At 46.2% G+C, this 23,082-nt stretch overlaps 2 protein-coding genes across 2 annotated transcripts; both read left to right on the top strand.

Annotated features, from left to right (window-relative positions):
* Positions 1-911: 911 nt before the first annotated feature.
* LOC135994548 (cytochrome P450 2K4-like) lies at positions 912-8,528 on the top strand. Its single transcript, XM_065645145.1, has 9 exons — positions 912-1,112; positions 3,324-3,486; positions 3,683-3,832; positions 4,113-4,273; positions 4,865-5,038; positions 5,569-5,710; positions 6,268-6,455; positions 6,959-7,100; positions 7,494-8,528. The coding sequence occupies exons 1-9, from the start codon at positions 912-914 to the stop codon at positions 7,679-7,681; spliced, it is 1,509 nt and encodes a 502-aa protein (XP_065501217.1). The 3' UTR covers positions 7,682-8,528.
* A 4,024-nt stretch (positions 8,529-12,552) lies between these two features.
* On the top strand, positions 12,553-22,847 carry LOC135994171 (cytochrome P450 2W1-like). Its single transcript, XM_065644506.1, has 9 exons — positions 12,553-12,840; positions 15,200-15,362; positions 17,239-17,388; positions 17,482-17,639; positions 18,424-18,597; positions 19,597-19,738; positions 20,125-20,309; positions 20,881-21,022; positions 21,839-22,847. Exons 1-9 carry the CDS (start codon positions 12,643-12,645, stop codon positions 22,027-22,029), a joined length of 1,503 nt encoding a protein of 500 aa, XP_065500578.1. The 5' UTR covers positions 12,553-12,642; the 3' UTR covers positions 22,030-22,847.
* The last annotated feature ends 235 nt before the right edge of the window (positions 22,848-23,082 follow it).

Raw genomic sequence — 23,082 nt, 5'->3', positions numbered from 1 at the left:
TCCCGGCTCCTCCCAGGTTACAGAGATCCAGGATCTCTTTCCCAATCTAGGCAGGAGTGTTGCCTGGAGGGGACGGTTTCTCTTAGAAGATTGCATGCATCTGCTCATGAACAGGCAGGACAGCCGGGAGGGAGTCATCACCGAACGCAGAGACACAGATGGACATCCATGCACACAGTCCTCTGGATAGTAACCTGCAAAATAGTGGCTGAAGTGGTTTCAGGGGCATTTTGGGATTGCCAGCAGAGGATTTTGGGGACAAAGATCGATAACACTGTCAGCAATGAAAACACTGTGTTGCTCAAGGATGTGATTTTACTGGGGTGGCAGGAAAGCAAAGAGAATCAGAGCTGTCACCTGTAAGTGGACCTACTCCCATTTGCAGTCCTGAATTAGCACATCTTCATGCCACCACCGTTCCAACACCTCCTTGCTCAACTTTGTCTTCCCTAAGGACTTCCTTGCCAGCTGCCCCTGAGGCCAAGCATTGTCGTGGGCTTTCCCACCTGCATCCTGCTTCCTCCATTGCATCACCAGTGGTCCAGCTGAGTCCTGTGACCTGGCACCATGACAGCGATCCAGCACGGGTCCTGTTCCTTAATTCTGCCCTGAAATCACATAGACCACAACACGCCCGTAACACAGATTTTCCACTGGAAAACAAACACCTCAGCCTAGTGTTGTAGATGAAATAGGAGCTCCAGATTAAGGTAATCCATTTTTCAGAATAAAATAGGGTGCTTTATTTGGCAGAAAAAAAGAAAAAAGTACTTCTGGTCTAAATGGAAGTAAACAAGACCTGAGAGTCCTTTTCTCTGTGTGAAGCCACTTCCCCAGAAGGTGTGTTCAGGTAGTGACAGAAGGGCTATAAAGGGACCCCAAGATGCTCATAGCCACACTTGGCTCTAGCCATGGCCATACAGAGTTTGCTGCAGCACATGGTGGGCTCTAGTTTGCTGTTTTATTTGGCAGCAGGGCTGGTTGCTCTCCTTTACTTTCTTACCAGCTCGAAGAAGTCGGTTTGCAATCTGCCTCCTGGACCACGACCTCTTCCTCTGATCGGAAACTTGAATGTGGTGGACCTGAAAAAGCCATTCCAGTCGCTGACAGAGGTAGGGTCTACGTGAGCAGGCAGGAGGAAAATGTGCAATTCCTGAAGTGAGAAACGTAACTTGGGAAATGGAGATGCGATTGTGTTTGCATTGTGTGGAGAGCAGAAATGAGACTTTTGATGTATAGGCAGGCTGGCAAAGTGATTTTACCTTCAGAGGTATGCACACACAGACATGTATTTATATATATAAACATAATACTCACATTCCTTGCTTTATACACACACAAGCATAGACACCCACTCTTTGCGATTAGCTCCATGTTGTTGGTATTTCGAGCCTTTCAGAGGCTGCAGGTAGAAGACTCAAGCTGGGCCAGTCTGCTGAGACATCAGGACCACTTGCCATCAAGAAAGAGACCTCTCCCACTGAAGGGAGGTAGGAAGGGAGCAAGGAAGGACAGAAGGAAGACAGAAAGGAAGGAAGGGTATCATCCTCATAGCAGAGGAAATGGGGTCATAAACACATTTATTTCGAAAGCTAGTTATATCTCTGCAATGCAAAGCTTCACTCTGCCTCCCCAACCCTTCCCCTGCACAAACGCTGGCCAGGGCTATTTAAGACTTGATGCATGGCTTTTACGTGTCTAGGTAAACAAATTGCTTTTTCTTATGCAGCTCCATAGAGACTTTTATTTCTAAAAGAGGAAAAAAAATACTTAAATATTATAAAGCCAGCTGCAATGTTTGTTTCGGAAAGTGTCTGCTGTGCTCCCATAGGGAGATGGGAAAAATTCATTGTGAATTCAGATTTCCTCTGGTTGCTGTAGAGACGGCTGAGGTGCTGTGAGTGACCTGTCACATACTCTGTGTGTGCTTACCCAACACTATCATAGGAGAAACCGAGTCCCCAGTGAACTCCTTCAGCCACCCGAAGGGCTGCTGTGATGGACAGTGCAGTCACTGAAATTCTCCAATTAGTCGTAGAAGAAAGGGCATCCGGGGCTGCAAAAGCACAGAATTCCTATGGCAGTCACACAGTGTTCATCTGCCTTGATTTACAGTGCAGAGGATTGTGCAGAGCACAGTTCTGATGGGCTTCTGGTCCTGAGCTCCCGTCTGATCATAGGTATGTTTGAGAGTGCCAGTGTAGAAGAGCAACTATTTTTGATGCTACTGGGGGATTTTGGGAGACAAATGTCACCCAAAGGCACCAGACTCATTTCCTATGATCTGCCAAGCAGCTGTGTTTAGGCCTTCAGGCCTGCCACATCAAATGCTTGTGTTGATGAGAAAAACCAGCATTGATGCCAAGATACACTAATGCAAAGAAATGACCAAAGGAAGGCTGGGAGACGGCTGTGATTCCCTGCCCCTGGCTCTGCCACACACTCTGCGAGCTGCCAGGGAAGAAAGAGCCAGTGTTCATATTATCTCCCAAGCCGTCAAACCAGCATTTGATGAAAACAAATTCAATTTGTCTGGTGTAATAACAGGAGCTGCTTCTAATCTGAAATTCAATTTTCGGTATGTATCTAATGCATAGCAAATGGTAACCTAGGCACATTGGAAACAAGACGACATTTGGAGTGGATGTCTTGCAGTGTGTTTAAACGGAGTCTAAAATACCAAGTGAATGATTAGATTGTCAAAGCCACCCGTCTATGTAACAGATGATTCATATTTAATTTGCTATAAAAGCCTAGAGCTCCTGTGACATTATCTACAAGAATACACTTCCTAGTTGGATTCAAGTTTCTGGTGGCCAGCAAATAACTTTGCAATGACTGCAACACCACCCACCTTGCCATAATTAGAGACAAGTGCTGTTCTGAAAGAGAGAGTTATTGTTTAGCTTTGTTTTTGTAGTGTTTGTGGCTTCAGCCCCAAAGATGTGTGCACACCTGCTTGCCTCGGGTCAACAGCGTTAAAATAAACAGGCCTGCCCGCTACAGCGTTTTCTAACCAGCCTCCGAATGGTCGTATCGCTACGCTGGCCTGTTGCTGCAGAACACCACAGGAATGCAATGGCATTTTATTGACTTCTCCTCTGATAGGAGCAGTGATAGCAGACACCTTGTTGTGCAAACAGGGTGCATGCAGAGATGCTGGAGATTGATAGCTGCTGCTCATTAGGTGCATTACAGCAGCACCTGGAGATTTCAGGCAGGGCTGGGAGAGTCTTTTCGGGCTAGAAACCACCCAGGGTGGCAAGTGCTAGCATTTGGGTCCAGACCTGGTTTTGAATGAATGCATTTCTTCACCTTGACAGCTCTCCAAGATATATGGCAGTGTCTTCACTGTGCATTTTGGACCCAGGAGAGCTGTGGTATTGGCTGGATACGAAACCATCAAGGATGCCCTTTTAAATCATGCTGAAGAATTTGGAGAGAGAGCAGAAATACCCATATTTAGGCAAATGACACAAGGAAATGGTAAGTGACCTTTTGGTTGGTTAGTTTTTGTAGTTTATCTATGTTCCTTATATTCTTACAGCTGAGAGTATCATCCTCTTACAGACCGCTATTTGTTTGCATAATGGTGTATCGAGCAGCTTTCACACCAGTGTGTAAGAACGCCTTGCAAACTTTAAACCATAGGTAACATAAGGATGTTATACCTTTATTTTAGGCATAGCGTTCAGCCATGGAGAGCGATGGAAAACTATGAGAAGATTCACCTTGTCCACACTGAGAGATTTTGGAATGGGAAAGAGAACTATTGAGATCCGAATCCTGGAGGAAGTAAACTCCCTCATTAAATATTTTGAATCCTATCACGGTGAGTGTCAAGAATTTCATCCAGAGACAAAAAACGTGTCTAGCAGAACAATAAAGATTAATGAAAGTTTAACTTAGAGCAAATGGTATCTCACGGTTAAAGTTCAGCATATGCTGAAGTAGGTTATTAAACTGAGACCTGAAAGCATTGACACCTGGTTCCCTGCTATGCATTCTGGGTGGTGAATGAGTTTTTTCCTTGGGAGCTCAGGACTACATAGAAAACCAGACTGAAACAGGCATAATCACATCATCATTTATTTTCATTGCTTGAAATACAGGGAAGCCATTTGATACAAAGATGATACTCAACAATGCTGTATCCAATGTCATCTGCTCTATATTGTTTGGAGAAAGGTTTGAATACGATGATCCTGTATTTCTAACTTTGTTGAAGATGCTAAATGAAAATATTAAGCTGTTGGGCTCCCCTATGGTGCTGGTAAGAGCTTCATTTTATATTTTAGCTTTTTAGTTAGTTTTTGGGGGGATATCCAGTTGCCCATGTTTGCCCTCCTGGCCTCCCACATCTTGCTTCTCAAGGCGAGAACAAGAACATGGTGAGCCAGCCAGCCTGTACTGAACATATCTGTGGTCCTGTATCCACAGCACACAGATTCCCAGGCCCCTGGGCTCAGTCTGTGAAAAGTATTAATTAAAAAAAAAAAAAAGTCTTTTCAAAAGGAACTGCTTTGACGAGCAGAAGCACAATACATCTCTCATATCAGAAATCAGCCCTGAAGTGCAGTCTCAAATCTTCCTCCTTGTATTACACCTTCAGTAACTGTCTTAGTTCTGCCTCTCCTAGAACCAGGTTTGACAAATTTATTTTTCTTTTATTTTGGCCACTGAAACTCAATGTTAGCAAACTATCAACTGATATAAGCCCGTTCCTTCCTGACACAAAACTTCTACTTTGAATGCCAGTGGTGTCATCTTTCTGAGCCACATGGAGGTCTGTGCTGGCTGTAACTTGAGATACCAGTATGTGTTCAAAATGCCAATTGACAGTAAGACTTCTCTTGCTCCACAGTTATATAATTTCTACCCATCGCTTGGATTTCTCTCTGGAGCTTCCCGGACTGTGCTACAAAATATCAGTGAACTGAGCGCTTTTCTCGAGAAGCTTTTCCAGGAACACAAAAAAGAGTTTGACGAAAATAACTTAACGGGCTTTGTTGATGCCTTTCTGATGAAGCAACAACAGGTACTTTAAAGCTAAGTCTCAAAGTCTTTCTGTTCTGTTAGCTCTGACTTAGGACTTACCATCTGTCAGATGTTGGGAGTGAGTGGAAACAGAAGATCGGCAGTGAGCGGTGTATGTCAAAGCTCATACTCACGGTGAGCTGTGCTGTAGTCGATCCATAGCTCCACTGAAACTGCTGGTTAAAGAGATCCAGTTGTCAAGATGTCCCACATGGGTGGAATAAGTAACCACTCAGCATACGTAAGGAGGAGATCATCCCAAACCTTCCTGCAAGAATGGTACAGTGATGAACTTCATTGCAGTAACTAAATCTTAACTAACCTAATATCTAGACCTGGGGATTGTACAACTGCTTGGGACCAGACAAATTCCATACAGCACAGGCCCTGATGCTAAAATTCTAAACATTTTATTTCTTGAACCATATAGAGTCACAAAAAGCTAAAACACAGATAAAAATGTTGACAACACAGTCACATATCGGTATCACTTGCTGCAGAACTTACGGCTGTTACTTGTATGTTTTGAAGGAATCAAAGAAACCCCACACTATGTTCGACAATGGAAACCTCTTGTTTTCAACCCTGGACCTCTTTGCCGCTGGGACTGAGACCACTTCTACGACCGTGCGCTGGGGTCTTCTTCTGATGATGAAGTACCCAGAAATTCAGAGTAAGGCTGAGAAGTCCTCTTGTACAATATACTGTTGTATGCTTAAGGCTTTGGTTGTGGAAGGGAGTAGAACTCATTCGGTGTTGTCTAGAGTAATTATTCTGAGTACTCTCAGAGAGATAACAACCGTTGACTTTATAAAGGAATTTTATTCAGCTAGATTGCAATAAACCAGTGCAGCCAAGTGGGAGAGGCCAAGGGCCAGTCTACAGTTACAGTAAAGCTCCCCCGTCGTTATTCTCCCGCAGGCTATGGGCTTACGTCACTAAAGGTCTCCTCAGGAGCTGATTCTGATTTGGTTTCTCTTGAAGGTTGTGGGGTAACAAAGGTGTGTAGTCAGAATCAGGCATGGGATGAACTGTAGTAACTCTGTTCAAGCTCCCTTAGCTCAACAACAAATCTGAAAGAACCACACCATGCCCTGATTTACCCCCTTCTGCTCTTCCTAAATACCCCTCAAAGTTTTCCCTTTACTTCATCTTAGCCAAACTGAGGCAATTTCAGTTGCAAGATAAGAGGGTTATCAGCTTCTTAATCCTTTCCTCCCTCCCTCCAAGGAAAGATTCAGGAAGAAATGAACCACATCATTGAACCAGGAGAGCTGCCTAAGTTGGAGGACCGGAAAAAAATGCCTTATACAGATGCAGTGATACATGAAATACAAAGGTTTGCCAATCTTGTCCCAATGGGCGTATCACGATCAACTCCTACCGATGTGAATTTCCGAGGTTATGTGATTCCTAAGGTGAGCTTTGAGGCTGGCAGCTTACGCTTCACAGATTCCTTACAGTTTTGTTTAAAGCAGACAAGAAGGAAAACATAAAAATCTAAAGACACTGTCATGTGTGGTTTAATCTATGATGTGATCCCTTGTCTCAGATCCAGGATAACTGTTATACACATGCACTGGACTGTGGTCTGTAACCGCTGTTTGAATCCAGAATAACCAGAGACTTTAATTAAATCACACTAGTTTGAATCTCTTATGTCAAATGTGGAATCTCTGCTTCAGCATCTTTCTTGAACGATCTGACTCTGTAAGAAAGGAATGTTCTGTGGTCCAAAAAGAGAGCAGCAGGCACTGATAACAGGCAGAGCCACAGTGGGGCAGGGAAACATCCCCCAGTTCTATTTGCCGTGGCTCAGGCTTATTTGCCTCTTCACATTAGAAAAAAGATAGCAGCCCGGCTCAACTAGGAAGGTGATCTGCTCCAAACAGCTATCATGAGTTTCTTTGATCCCTTTCAGGGTACGGAGATTATTCCGCTGCTGACCTCTGCTCTGAAGGACGAGTTACACTGGAAAACGCCAGATCAGTTCAACCCTTCTCACTTCCTGGATGCCAATGGGAACTTCGTTAGGAGAGAGGCATTTATTCCATTCTCCATAGGTGAGAGGGATGTGTGTGTACCACCTGGGGCTAGGCTAATGGCAGAGTTTCCCCCGAGTCTAGGGATGTATGGAAGTTGGGGACACAGAACATAGGATAAGGGATTTCTGGTCATTTCTCCTGTACGGCATCGCTGTAGGTAACCACCTCTTCTTTGGGCGATATGGGAGACACAGGTTTACCCACAGTCACTACATAATTTCACATACCTCCAGGTTTCTGTGTGGTTTGATACCAAGTCAGTAGCACTGCGAGGATACAGAGAGAAGGAAAGAAAAATTTTCTCCCTCACCAGCCGTCTCTCACGGACTGCACATCCAGTTTAGAAGGTCTCAGACATCAATGCTAACAGTCATGGTGCTGATCATTTACTTCTCTCCTGGTTGTTTTCAGGACGAAGGGCTTGTGCTGGAGAAGGACTGGCCAAAATGGAGCTGTTCCTCTTCTTCACAGGCTTGCTCCGCAAATTCGTCTTCCAACCTGCTCCAGGAGTGGATAAGTCAGACCTAGATCTCACTGCTGACGTGGGGTTTACCTTGACCCCCATGCCTCACCTGGTTTGTGCTGTGCCCTATGAATGATCAAACAACATGGAGTTAGAGTAGTGAACGCTTCAAGCTTGAAAGTAAGTCTAGTTACGGGGAAAAAAGCTGTCTGTACCTGAGCTTTAGGGGAAGGAAGACACCAGGCACTGCTGGTTTTCTCTCATTCATGCCATTCTTTCCAGCAGCTCTTGTGGTGTCTGTATAATGCAAACCCTTCGGACACCCCTGAGCACTGCTCTCAGAAACAGTGTGATTCATTCCAGGAACAGCACATCAGAGATGCAGTTTTCAGGGCTGTTTGAAAGAATGAAGCGTCTTCAAACCTCCTCTGTAGACGTAACCCATCAGAAGGTGTCCCCTGAGAGCTTCCACGGGGAATTTCTCAGCTCAAAGACCAAGCTCTATAGCAGAGCTGATTATTGATAGCCCAGATGGAGACAACAGACACTTAATGGATCTAGAAATCTCCCCAGGACGGTTGTTCAGCTGAGCCTCAGACTGAGATTCCATTGTGCGACACAACCTGCCTTATCTTTATTACAGAGTCCTAGACATGAGGGTGTAACATGGGCTGATGCCAAGAGCCAGGCACGGGACAGTTATCAGAAAACATCTAAGTGGTTTGGGAAATGGGTTTGTTCCAACTCACACTTGGCACTTTATGCTGAAGAGCCCATTTATGATGGGGCCAATCTAGCAGCTTGCTGCTGCTGCTCAGAAAGGCATTTCTACCACTCCCTCGCCTCTCCTGGCTTCATGCTGGCTCTGGCACTTGTCTGATTCCTTACCAAGCCATCTTAGATCCCTAAACTGGCAGAAAATGACCAGCCGCAGAAAGTGGAGAGTTTCTGAATCAGCGTGGCTAAAGCTGGACACAAGCCCGAGGTGGTGCGAGGGCGACGCAGCCGGGGCTGGGCAGCAGGACTGCCACGCTCCATCAGAGACACGAGACAGGCTCAGCCCTCTTCTCCACCCGCACCTTAGGAGCTGCAGTTGCTCTCCAGATCCTCTCTACCCTCCACAGAGAGAGGATCCTTCAGTAAATGATTCAACTGCCATAAGGTCTGAATTGCTCACTGTCTCCATTGACTGCAGGGTGAACCATCATCCACAGGCTCCTAATCCAAACTTCAATCTCATGTATCAGGTGTGTCGGGATGAATAAGGACAATATTTTCTGTTTGACTGGAAATGGGGCTTCAGCTCTTTAGAAAATGTCACTGTATTCAGCTCTACACTGGATACACAGCTCCTGCTATTTCAAGCCGCCTCTGTCTCCAGACATTACTTGTGTCAGGGAGAGGCAGCAAGGTCTCCAGGCAGAGTAACAGACCTGCACTGCTGAGCAAATACCGCTGCCACGGGCCCATGGAAGTGATATGTGCTCAGTACACAGCAGGAGCAGGGCTATCACAACAAGAACTACAAGTAAAATTTCAACGCTTGCAGAAAGTGCTTTGGCCACTTATGTAGGAACCGAAGTTACAAATTCAGACCTGTTAATGCTCGTGTTCTGCCAGCAGAGATCCTGCATCCCTGTCAAAGGTAACAGAATTTTGGATGTAGTCACTGTGAAAATAAATGTCGAACTGGTAATAGAGTCTGGAAGGAGAAGCAGGTTCGTCTTTGTTACCAAGTCGCTCACCTGTACCATTAACTTGTTGTATGGGGGTCCCTATAGAAAGCTGGTGACACCCCAGAGACTGCGGCTGTCCTAGAGCAGCTCTTTGATTACTACAATTAATGATTTATTTCATGTAGCAGCCATTAGGAGTAGGAACAACTAGCTGTACCCACAAGGCTACATCCATCGAGGGAAGTGTGGTCCGTGTGTGAAATCTGAACAGTGGTGCAGGTAGGAGAGCAGAGGCTGCTTCATGTGAAACAGGCAGGAAACCACATATGGCAGACGGGGCAGTGAGTCACTGGAGATGCTTTTGTGTTGGAGGCAAGAAAGGTGGGTTAGGATGAAAAGAAAAAAAGGAGAAACAGAAAGTTACAGAGACTAAGTGGGCAGTTATGGTAAATCTATAACATAAAACTAAAGTTGCTACCATCTAAAGCCGATCCGTGCTGCAAATGGGAGGAAAGAAAGGAAGAAGAGAATATGAAGGGTGACAAATTGGGGCGGTCTTTGGCCAAGACACGGACTCTTCACGCTAGCTTAGTTCACACAACTACAGGCAGCACTCCAGCTGTTCTATACCTTGTTCTATACCTTGTACTATACCTTGTACTGGTATCACACTGTACATGAATTGTACCACGGGGCAAACCCCAGCTCCGGGTTACATCTCCAGGAGTCTGCCTGACAAGCCATGTAACAGGAAAGCCTTTGCTGCTACACTTGCTTATGTTTGTTTGGCTCTTGATGTATTTGCAGCCTAACTACTGCAAGCCTGACCTTATCTCCTACTTAATAAATAAATATTTTGCTCTGCTGCTGTTGACCTTATCTGGTGTTGCAGGATGAAGCTGATTTTGGGTCAAACTGATAAAGCTGGGCTGCACCACCTTTAGTATACTCAGACTAGAGAGGTGAGCGCAGGGATCCCTGGGCAACATGTAGCCAGAGCATGTTTAGCAATGCAAAGAGTGAGCAATACTCATAGCCACAAACAGCTCAAAGGAAATAACTGAATTTCTAACTCCAGAAAAATCACAACTGCTGCCTGAGACAGGATGTGGCTCTGGATGGTGCTCTGATGTGCCCTCTTACAGTGACTCCTGTGGCAGCTGCCTTTGCTTGAAAGGAACTCACAACACTAAAAACCAGCAGGAATTATCTGAGGCTACAGTCCTGGATGCACCACTGGTCAAGAATGGGGCTGGCCAGGAAGGCACAGAGATTTTGAGGGGATTTAAGTTAATTTAAAGGATGCAGGGCTGGTGCTTTGCCAGCTGGCTCTCCCCAGGCTGGCTAACTGGCAGTGCAGTGCCTGCGCTTGGGGGCTGATGGATGATGCTCACGCTCCATGTCCTCACCAGCACCACCTGGTTCACACGCTGTGGCAGGGGATTGACATGTGGGTAGGAGGGCTGGGGGACAACCCGGCTGCGAGCACCCGGCGGGGCCCGGCTGCCCCAGGAATGCACCCGCAGCGGTGTCAGCGCCTGGCAGGTGTTTTGTGCTCGGTTCTGTGTGCTCAGGCTGGGGAGCACGTAGCAGCACGGCTCCAGAGAGAAACACGTACCAGACACATTATTGAGACAGGAATTTCTTGTCATCGCAAGAGCTTGACTTACCTTTGTCATTTTAATGCATTGCACTCAGAGCCTGGTTTAAAAAAAAAAAAACCACACCAAACAACAATACACTCTCCCTTGGCTTTTCAGAGATAATGTAAGTTTCTTTCTGAAAGGCCTTTTTATGATTTCAGCAGCTCCCAGGGCAAGGATGAAATACCAGGAGAGCAGCAGCAACACGTAACTTTTGCACTGCGGGGTGCTGCCAGTCAAACAAAACCCTGCAGGAACAAACATTTTGCCCAGGGCACGTGCCATTGCAAGTTCTCATTGCAGTGCCCACACGCTGCATCCCATGCCAGCCCCGATCCCTCCTGCCTGTCTTTACAGCCCTTTTGCCTTTTTGCTCCTTTGAGCAGGCAGGGTTGAGTCAGGCAGGGTTGAGTCATCCCAGGCATGCTCAGGGGGAAACCGTTGCCTCCAGCCCATTTCTTGGAAACTAATAAAAAAATTTAAAAAAAAAAAAAAAAAATCCCAGAAATGTTGCAACACGCTGCTTCTGCTTCTGGGCGGCTGCTGTGCTGTGACATCTCCGCACCACGCAGGCAGCTCCGGCCGGAGGCCAAGCAGCCGCTTGCTAACCATAGCGATGCCCCACGCCAGATTACGTCGGCTTCCTTCCCTGGCTTCTTTGCATTTGCAAGGCTGAGGACCCATTTTTGTTGAATAATGGCCTTTATATGATCTAACCTTTGGATAAATGTACCTTTAGCCTCGCGCTTCTTGATCGTGTAAGAGAGCTCTTTCTTCCCTGAACAATCTTATTCCACTGGCTGTTTATTTCCAATATCCTGAAAACCACTATTCAACCAGGTAGATTTCAATTCCTTCTGTACAAGATTTAAACCTTTCTGAGGGATGCAAGCTCCAGGTGTTTAGTATCTTTGACTTAAAATAATTCCATTCTCCTTTCTTGTTCCCCTTCTGAAGCCTGCTGGCTCCGCTGGCTTCATTAACTTCATTAACATCTTGCCTCTATCTCTTAGAAGCTGCTCTTCCAAAATGAAGAATCCTCCCAGAAGTTTCAAATCTAATTTTGTCTTTCCATTCCACTTATGAATCCACTCATGATCACTTGATCCAAGCTAATTTTCTGTGGCTAGCTATTACATGTCCTCAACTTCAGACACAAAGTCTGAACTCACATCCCTTCTGGGCAGTTCAGAGCCGACTTTATGAAGAAGTTTGTGGGCTGCAACCCCCAGGGATACGTGGGCTTTACCATTATTAACAACCTTTGTTCTCTACTTGACATCAAGAAAGCTAAAATCTCCCATAACAATACCGTTCTTCTCTCTAATAACACGGAGATCTCAAACCCTACCCAAATCTGAATCTGGAGGCTTCTAGTAGGATTCAAATAAACCTTTTTATTTCCCCATGTCAGCGGAGTGTTTGGAGGGTCATAGTACTGCGAATAAAGGACCTTGAGGTCTCGGGGAGGAGGAGGTGACAGAGGAATGCCAGGCACCTTTTCCCATGTATGTGTTCTTGCACACACATGCACGGGTTTGTAATTTGAAACTCTCTTTACTTCTGGACAGGCTTTGCAAACTGCTTAGACCACATTCTCTGAGGTGTTTAAAGAGGGTGGAGTATGCAGTATTTATTTAGGTACTCTACAAACCTTAATAAGAATCGAGTGCTTGTAGCAATCGCAGAGAGCAAACAGAAAGCCAGCTGGCAGAAACTGAGCGGTGCCACTGCATTTCTATTGCTTCAACTCCCCAAAACCAGATTATTACTAAAAAATGTCTTTTTTAATTCCATATATCTCTGATCCTGCATTAATTTGTCTGCTCTGTGCAACAGTATTATTAGCTGTACTCTATTTTTCAGCTGGCTATAAAAATTCAGCTTTTAAATTTCCTCCTGGTCCAACTCCTCTTCCGATCATTGGTAACCTGCACTTGGTGGATCTTAGAAGGCAAGATAAATCACTAATGAAGGTAGGACAAAAACCCCCAAACCCAGACCCTCATAGACTTAAAAGCTGCCTGGGATATATCAGTGAGAACTTTTTGTCTTTTTTACTTCCAACTAAATTGTAAAGGTGTGAAAATTGCTTTATAATATTTTTCTGGGCTTCTTCTAGCCAATGCCTGTGTTGATGCAATGTCATTTATGAGCGAACAACCATTAAAAAAAGACCTCTGGGTAATATGGGATTTCTTCATGTAATCGTGATGATGTACATGAAGTACGTAATGCTTGTGGGATTTGAAATATTAATTTGACAGCCGGGACACCCAGAAATCTTTTAAGGCATTAGGACGTAACTAATGTGAAATGAAATTGCTTCCCTCCCCTCCAACCTGGAGAACTGGCAAGGGGATGCAGTGATCCCAAAACTGCTTCAGAGACAGCACATGCCCCATTGCAAAATCCACTGCCCTCTGGGTGAGTGGGATACTGTTAAAATCTAGACGGCAACACAAGAGAGGGATGGAGAAGTTGCGCTAAGGAGCCAGAACGAATAGCCTGTAAGCTCTTGTATTAACCTGTAATTCAGACGACTTACCCCTCTGCTAAACCACCTGTGGGTGCAAGCCGAGGCTGGCACAGCCCAGGGTGTTGTGTTGGGCTGCTCGCGCTCCCGCCGTGCAGACAGCAGCCTCGGGGATCGACCGGGGTCAGGGAGCAGGTGAGCGAACAGACGGCGGTGGATCCCAACCAGGTGCCGACGCGGCGCCGGTAGCACCGGTGCTCAGCAGACACCGGCAGCTGCCGAGCGGCGGGTGGCCCTGCTGCGGGAGGACGCTCCTGCACCGGGTGTTGTCACGGGCAGTGTCAGGGTTGGGGTCAGTTTACCCAGCGGGGCTGGGCAGGTGTAGCTGCAGCCTCTGCGCGGCGGTTTGGAATTACCTCCGCATGCTTTCATCACCTGCTGGGCTATATTTGGCGTTGCCTATGTTTGCTTTTACTTCAGGGTTACTCCAGAGGGGTTATCCCTCCATCTCACCCCACAGAGAGCAAAAATTCATCATTGCACTGAGTAGCAGCCACCAGCAACTTGTTGGCCTGGACCCTGATGGGGTTCCCCCACCCTGCTAAAGCTGCAGGTGGACCCAGCGTGGGTTGAGGCTGCACTCGTACACCCTGTGTTTGCTTGGGCAGCAGACTGGGACTGTGGCTTCCCATCACCTTACTGCAGCCCAGGCCAAACTCCTCTCAGCTGTCCCCAAGTGCTGCTTTCAAGCCGCCAGGGAGCAAGATGCAGCCGCAGCGATGGGGCAGGAGCAGTCAGGAGCAGTCAGCCTGCCATGGTCACCAGTGCAGCACCGAGGAGGTACCCGGGCAAGGGTTGGGGGGCAAGGCAGTCTCACCTCTGTAAAATGCAGGCATGTAGCAGCAGGCACGCACACGATGGTCCTTATGAAGCATGGATATTCCCCCGTCGGCTTGCCTCGCTCTGCCACAGACCCCTTTCCTCAGCAAAGAGGAGAGGGGATCTGTGCAGGGCACAGCGGCGCCGGGGAACGCATAGGACACACCAGCGGGACCGCACGCTCCTGGAGGGATTTTTCAACCCCCTGGAAGCCACCCACCAAGGCACAGCTTTGGTGAGGAACTGCAGAGAATTTGTCCTAGGTTACATGGCAGAGAAAGAGCCTCTCTGTATCGTGCCCAAGATAAATTCAGAGCCTTCTCAGTGCAAAACGAGCATCACATTGTGTACAATGGGGACGGCCAGCGGTTTGGGTAGCCTCCTGCTGTGCGCTTCCCTGCCTGTGCCCAGCTGAGCCGTAGGTACCAAAGCCAGGTTTGAGCAGAGGGGCATGGATTTGCTATTTGTGGTCATCCAACTAAATTCCTAGCATGGGATAAACGGCTCCTCTAGTCTGCAGGGATGCAAAGTGCTTTGGTATGAGAGAAGCATTGCACCAAAGCTTTCCTGTGTGGCAGGATCATTATTTGTTCTGAAATGTCTTCTCTGTTTTCACCTTTCTCCGGTTTGCCAACTTGTGTTGCCATTTGAGGTCCGGTCTTTAGGTGGTTTTTCTGTTTGTTTTTCATTTATTTTCTCCTTAACAGCAAAACCAGATTAGTAATGCACTGATGAGGGTGGGGGTTCTTTCATGGCAAGAAGCCTAAAAATCCATACAGATGCCAGTCAGGCATCTGTACAAAAATGCCTCGTGTTTGACTGTGATGAGCTCCAGCTCTCAGGCACCGTTCTGCAGGTAGCGGCTCCGCAGCCGTTCCCAGCAGGATGCCAGGACATAATGTCCTTTCAGAAAGCAACGGGCACTTGTCCTGTGCTCTCTCCCTCTCTTCCTGACCATCACAGCTCGCCTCTTTTTGCAGCTTGCGGAAAAATACGGCCCCATCTTCACCCTCCACTTTGGGTTCCAGAAAGTTGTGGTCCTGACTGGGTACGAAGTTGTGCGGGACGCGCTTGTGAACTACACAGAGGAGTTTGTAGACAGACCATCCATCCCAATATTTGACCAAATTCAGAACGGAAACGGTACTAGAGCAATGAGCGGGGGCGGGTGGGAGGGACGACAGCGTCGCTTAGTGCCAGCCTGACTGTGCATCCCCGGAGCCTGGCTTTTAAACATCCCCCTTGGACCCTCCTGGAGCCAAGCCGACAGAAAATATTTGGCTTTCCTCGCTTGCGTGTAGTACCTCCTGGCTTTTCATCATTTTTGCTAATGCACTTACGGCTGATCCATATCCTAAATATTTGAGGGTAAGGAGTGGGATTTTTAAAAGCACTGTGGTAATTCTGGGGTTAATTTCTATAACATGTCAACGAGAGCGGCTTTTACAAACCTTCCTCATGGTTTCAGGGGACTTTGGACTAACTGGTTTGGCTGTTTGGAGCTGTAGGGTTTTTCCCTTTCTCCCACTGCCAGGTGCCACAATTTTGGACACCATCTGTCCCCTGTGCTTTGCCTCCCTACAAAGGCTCTTGGGTGGACAGGTTCAGGCACAAGCAATAGGCTGAGGCTAAAAATTCACCTCACAAAAAAACCTTGTAGTTTTTCCAAGGCAACTCTCCATCCCTGAGTATTTCAGAGGACTTTTTGCCTTGTTTTTCCATCCTCTGCTTCAGCTGAGGCTTTAGCTTTGAGCATCCAAAAGGTGGCTTTATATGCTGGTCACAGGCTGAAGTTGGGGTTACAATTAGAAATTGAATTATCCAGCCACAATATCAATAGATTAATTTATCACTACATAAGGAAAAGGAATCGATGAGGAGAAAATCATTTTTCAGAGGCAATTTACATGTAAAATATCCCTGTGGGAGACTGTCAGTATTGCACTATAAATCGTTTCACACTTACCTTCTCAACCCAAGTCTGAGCCACTTAGAAGTGACCCACAGCTGTAAATCCATAGGAGCTGTTAAGTAACAATGGCCACAACTTTTCCCATTAAACATTTTTTTCTTCATAAAATGCCAATTTCCTGACTCCAAAGTTATTTGCAGAAAAGGAATGATCTAGATGAAATTGCAGGAAATAAAAATTAGAAATGAAGTTTAGAAATTTGCTTTGACATTTTTAGAGCAAGAAGTTTTGCTTTCCAAATCAAAACTATGTTGCTTTAAAATAGTATTTACTCTGAAAAACAAAACCAAACCAAAACGCATTTAAAACCCTTGCAGCCAAGATGAAGATGTGAAGTTCTGGAATCCAGCTCTTCAGCTGACACAATCTGAGATAGTCTTTTGATTATTGACATATTTTTTTCTTTCACTATTTCCAACACTCTGACAGGATGAAATACCCATCCTTGCTTGGTGGTGTTAGTGATCATCAAGGCATGAGCTCAGTGACCCCCACAAAATCATAGTATTTTTGCCACTGCTGAAAATACAGTGTTGCTGGGAATCTCAGTAAAACAGTTCAGCGGTGACCAGGGTTGAGGAGACTGAATTATCCCATCCCACACAGATAAAATATCTTTATGACTAAAAGAGGAGAAAGGGAGAAGCTTCAAAGGCACAAGGCTGTTGCTTGAGGCCTTAGACTTGCAACCCAACAGGGACAGAAAAGTTGCATGATTGACATAGATCAACATCTCTCCCCAGCTCTACAGCCAACCTGTACTGGTCTGAAAGCCAATACCTGCTAATCTTGCACTCAGGAGAGGGCTGGGGTGGGTTGGGCCTTTTTTTTCCCAAACTACAGGCTCAGTGAGACTGGGAGAACAGAGGTGAGAGGATACAGGGACGGGGCACACAGAAATGGGAGACCCTTAGTCCCCAGATCTGTGGGAAACTGGGCAGCAGAAACACTTGTGGAGACCCCTCCTCTTCCAGTCCCCTATTTTGTTTCGTGTGGTGGGACTCCTCCGTGTTTGAGCCCAGCGGTGATGTCTCACGGCCTCCCCAGGTTTGTTCTTCTCTATCGGAGATCTGTGGAGAACAACTCGGAGATTCACCGTATCCAGCATGCGCAACCTCGGCATGGGGAAAAAAATGCTAGAAGGGAGAATTTTCGAGGAGCTTCACTTCCTTATTGAGATGATCAAGTCCTTCAAAGGTGAGCTGGAGACCATCATGGTGCCGTACGGCCTCATACACGTCACCGGTGCTGCAACATCTCACTAACATTTCCATCCTCCTCCCATTGCAGGGGAACCTTTTAGCCTGCCGACCTTCAACTGTGCTCCAATCAACATCACCTTCATCCTGCTGTTTGGGGACAGGTTTGACTATAAGGACCCAACGTTTCTCACTCTCTTAAGACTCATAGATGAAGTTATGATTCTTCTGGGATCACCATATTTGAACGTAGGTAACCTGTCCCACTGATTAACATATTTTTACATTGGCACATTACATTTGTGAACCACACAAAACATAGGATTTTGTTCAGCAGTTTTCAAATGTTCAGAGCCAGCCATTACACCTAAAACGTGACAGTTCTCCACATACCACCTTGGTCACCACAAGTGCACAGCCAGATTCCTCTTTCCTACTCTCCATTTGAACCATCCTGCACATCTGCATGAAGCTAAAATGAGGACTGAACTATGGTTATTTTAGCTCCACAGATTTTATTTTTTGGCTTCTTCAACATAATTGCACCGTATAGGCTTTCTTTGTCTCTGCTGCCTTTTCTAAAACGGCAGATTCAGTGTTGATGTCCATGTGAGTGAGATCTCACAGACTGCATTAAAAATGCTTCCTTGGAGAACACCAGGAAAGCTGCTTATTTTCAAACTTTCATACCCAGTCCTTCATAACTGATGTTGGAAAACACTAACGAGTCACACACTACTCTGAACTGGCTGGTGGCCTGGCACGCTGGAGCTCCAGCTCTGTTGAGAGGCTGACCAGGCTGTTACTGGAGAAGATTTGTTTCCACAGTACAGCATAAATGCTTAAAATTAGGTAGTACTAAATAAAGGCTCAAAGCTTGCAAAGCTTGAAAATCTGCCCAGGAAGTCCCTGGGATGCTCAGGTATTACTACAATACAAAAGTCACCTGAAATGTCATGCATTAGGAAGAAGCTATTTCAGCATGTTGATATTTCTGTGGCCTGAATGCTTCTCTTTTTTAATTCCTCACTAGTATTTCAATTTCTACCCATTCCTTGGATTCCTTTTCAAAACCCACAAGATTATGCTTCGGAAAATAGAAGATGTACGTGTCATTTTGAGGCAATACATGAAGGCAAGCAGGGAGGATGTCAACGAGAACAGTGTCAGGAGCTACGTTGATGCACTGATATTCAAGCAACAAGAGGTATTTACCTGTTTAGCTCTGTTGACTGTTTGCAATGTCTCCTTTGGATTTTCTAGCTAGAACAGTTGCTGAGTCTTGATTTCAGTCACTTCACATAAAGCTATTGAAATCCATGTTGTTATTCTAGTGATACTGAGATCAGATGCCAGTCTCTTACAGTTGGTGTAATTTACTGCAGGGATTTTTCTATCAAACTTAAGATATGAAAGCCACCGTCTCAGTCCATTCCTGAAATAGCAGTGCTAATAATGTGAGATCAACTCCTTGTTCCTAGTAGAAAATGCATGAATTCACATGAAAGCTGACTCTGCCTTTCTTTTTATGACAACAAATCAATTAATCATTGATATTGTTGCTCCAAGGTGAATAATACACTTAAAGTACTTGAATGATAAATCATCAGTACAAGTCCTAGCCCTGCCCTGCATCTTACTTTAGCAGAGACTTGGCAATTCTGCATGTCAGTTGATTTCATTCAACACAAAATATTTGGACTCTGAGCTTTTTTGTCTTTCCAACCAAATCTGGGCCAACCTTAGGCACTTTCTACCCAGCTGTGTGGAGGAAGGGTCAATACAGTCCCAAAGCCCAGCAGAAATGGCCTGAAAGGTCATTTTGAATGTTGTTGGGGATTCAAACCTGCTCTTGGACAGGACGAGTCCCTCAGAGCTAGGATTAGCTGAATCTCCTGTACAGGGGAGAGACAGGGCTCTTTCCAAACCTGTGAGGCTGTGTCCGTGAACAGCATCTGGCCCTGGGATTCAGCCTGCTTCTGGGTGGAGATGGACACCGAACCAAAACTCTGCTCCAAACCTTCCATCTTTGGTGCTCCCATCTTTGGTGAATGCTGTGCATTCAAGATCAGGTCTATTTTATCACCTAGTTCACAAACACAAGATCACAGACAACAGCCTTGTAGGCTATGCAGTGTTTTCCAAGGTTGCTGAATACTAAGACCGATGGTTTTAAGAATTTTCTTAACCACTTGTGTTTTTCAAGGAGAAAAACAAGAAAGACAGTCTTTTCCATGATGACAACTTAATAGCATCCATACTTGACCTGGTCATGGCGGGGACAGAGACCATAGCCACAACGCTCCAGTGGTCCATCCTGCTGATGATGAAATACCCAGAGATCCAAAGTGAGCACCTTTTGCCTGCGCTTCATCCATGGCATGGCTGATATGGGGAGGGGAGAGGCCTGGCCTCAGATCCGCAGCAGCTCTTTTGACTTAAAAAGTGAATCTCATCTCTCTATTATTACGAACTCCTGATGTAATTAAGTGCCGGTCAAAGTCATAACCAAATAGTCCCTGTGCCTTGCTGGGAGAGAGGATTAGTGGAGATTGAAGTTTGATGCTGGGGAAACAACCATCCATGTGCCTGGACTAGAAAATAGAGTGGGGAAACCCAGGCTGGAGTTTCAAGAATCTTCTCCCTCCAGACTCTGGAAAAAATATGATTTTTCCCAAAACCGAATCAGGAACTGGCTTCCTTGCTGGAATCCAACTGTGTGTGTTCCTTCCAGAAAAGGTGCAGGAGGAGATTGGGAGAAATGTCAAAGCTGGAAGCTGGGCCACATATGAGGATCGGAAGAACATGCCATTTACCAATGCGGTGCTACACGAAGTGCAGAGGTTTATCACCCTCCTGCCCCATGTTCCTCGCTGCACTGCTGTCGACACCCACTTCAGGGGCTACTTCCTTCCCAAGGTAGGTAACTGCTCCAGCCCAGAACCCATCACCCTCCTCATTTTTGCCAGTGCCACTGGAGATCGGTTTCTTTGGAGTGAATTATAGGAGAGAAGCCCAAAGTAGGTGTCAAAAATCATCCCCAGAAGAGTTTCTATGTTGAGTCTCTGAGACTGGTATTGGAGGACTATTGTTTCATAGTTGAGTCTGTTCGACTATGTTGAGCCTATGAGACTGGTATTGTAGGACTCAACTCAGTTCCTCTAATGCTCAGGAATTCCTCACTCCACGAGTGACCCTGGTTTACCTCCTTGATGCCATCTTCACAGTGAAGCATCTGCCAGGAAATTTACAGGATCTGACCCTCTGCTTCAGGTTTTCACAGCATCGTGTGGGGTTTGGCTTCAATCCTTGGCACTGCTGGGAAAATCGCACTGACTTCTCTCTCTACCGGCTAATGGGATAAAATCCTCAGGGTCTCCACCTACCCCAGGTGGAGCAAATCTCCTGGGACACCCAAGTCGGAGTCACAAAATGAACAAAACCAGAGCACTTTTGCCATCTTTTGTGCCTTCATGTACTTTTTTTTCAGGGTATAATTGTAATCCCGTCACTCACCTCAGTGCTGCTGGATAAGACACAATGGGAGACACCACATCAGTTCAACCCCAACCACTTCCTTGATGCTGAAGGGAATTTTGTAAAGAGAGAGGCTTTCCTGCCCTTCTCCACAGGTAACTAAAGGCTGATCTGCACAGAGCTGAGGCCATGGCGGGACCATTTTATTGCAATACACACTAATGGCATCTTCATGGCTGAGTACGGCCTTTAACTTGGTCAATAAGCAACTAGGCAACTGAATGGAATCAATTATTCTGCATCTAGGCAAATGGCTGCTCTCAGAGCACACCTCTCCCACCACTGAAGGGGTTGGTTCCCAAATGTTCAACAGGAGAGAAGACAAAGAGATATATTTCATCCAAAAGAAGGCAGAAAAATGCCTTAAAGCTGTCAGGAGTAGATGGATAACGAGACAGGACTGGTGGAGCTGCCAGCAGAGCTACACATGGGCTTTTGTGAACTCTCCTGAAAGTGAGGGTACAATCCAGGGACCTTCAAGTCCTGTCTTGAGGCAAGAGGAATGTTAGGATAAATTCCATAGGAAAAGGGAATCACAAACCATTCCACTTTGGGAGGAGGTGGCATTTTGCTATCAGGCTGCTTTTCAGAGATAAAGGGTTAAAGATGCTGAGGGTGTTGGAAGAGCTAAGGAGAAGAGAGGGTACATCATAAATGCATAATAACCCAGTGACATGGCTGCGACTTGCTGCTGCAGGTAGCTGTGTGACAAAAGAGACCAGGCAGGCACACTGTGACAGCAGGACTGGGGCAGCTCCCTTTAGCAACACAGGCTCCTCTGCTCCGAAACGCCCTGGTGCGTTTCAAGGTTTCACTCCTGCTTCCATTACAACATCTCAGACGCTAACGTGCCCATGGCAAATATTCTAGTTTGATCTTTCCACCAAGTAAACACACTGCTTTCGTTGCAGGGCGAAGGAACTGCATCGGAGAAAGCCTCGCCAAGATGGAGCTGTTTGTCTTTTTTGTAGGGTTGCTGCAGACATTTACTTTTCAACCCCAGCCAGGAGTTTCAGAGTCTGATTTGGACCTTACCGTCCCCCAAACGACTTTCACATTAAGGCCTCAGCCTCAGGCAACCTGTGCTGTCCTGCGTGAATAAACACAGCCTTGCTGAAGAGCAACCCAACAAGTGGGGAAGCTGCTTTGACCCAACTTAGCTATGCTAGGACTCGCCACCCCCCATCTTCCCACATCACCCTTGTTCACATTCCCTTCCCACGGTCTCCATCCACTACCACTCCACCGCTACATCTGCCCCATAGGTCGCTGGCCCCCTCTTAGCTCCTGTGCTGTGAAGAGGTGCATATGATCAATGAGAAACCACGATGGTGGTTGACAAACACACACTTCTTCTCAAGATAGACTGTGCATGGAGCCAATGGAAGGACCAAGAAGGCCCTCCCCCTGGTGGAGGGGATGCAGCCCATGAGTAGTAGGTGTGACACCCAGGCTCCCATGGCAAAGCAGTGAAGTTCATAATGTCACAGAAATCTGCCCAAAATCCTGAGGAAAGACTCCATGCTGTTTGCTGGAAGGCACAGAAATACACTGTGGGTCACACACTTGAACTATCCATAGGGACCTCCTGAACTTTTCCAAGCTCTCGAATTACCTGTAGCTTCTAGCAAAATCCTACCAGCCTAGGCAGCCAAGTCAAACACTGAGTGAAAAAACAGATCGATTCATGTGATCGGAGGACAAAGTTATTTCTGCCTTGAAACAGCATCCTGAAAGATCCCCAGAGTCTGCAAACCTGTTTAGATAAGCAAGTGCTGTCACCACCAAGTTCAACACTGCAGAAGTTCACGTGAGACTCTTACCAACAACCAGTTATAAAAGGCTAATGATACAGAAAATAAACTAGACCCATTTCTAGTTTTATGGATCTCTGTCTTTCCTAACATTGTTAAATAGAAGCAAACACCGCTCCTCTCCTCAGACCTCCTGAGTGATGTGAAGAGCCAACATGAGCAGTCGGTCTGGTATTTGGGATGGTCTGGCCATTGGAACCAGCCATGCAATTTCCTTGCAAATGGTGTCTAATTTCACAGTGCTTGTATTGCACACACGCAGGAAGAATTGGGATCAGGGATTAGACGAGACCTGGTTTTGGTTGTTTTCCTTTCCTCTGTAGCTTTATCTGGCTGTTTGT

The sequence above is a fragment of the Caloenas nicobarica genome, chromosome 14 (assembly GCF_036013445.1).
Source record: "Caloenas nicobarica isolate bCalNic1 chromosome 14, bCalNic1.hap1, whole genome shotgun sequence".
NCBI lineage: Eukaryota > Metazoa > Chordata > Aves > Columbiformes > Columbidae > Caloenas > Caloenas nicobarica.
The sequence above is the reverse complement of the archived record's forward strand: the minus strand, read 5'-3'. Positions and strand labels throughout refer to the sequence as shown.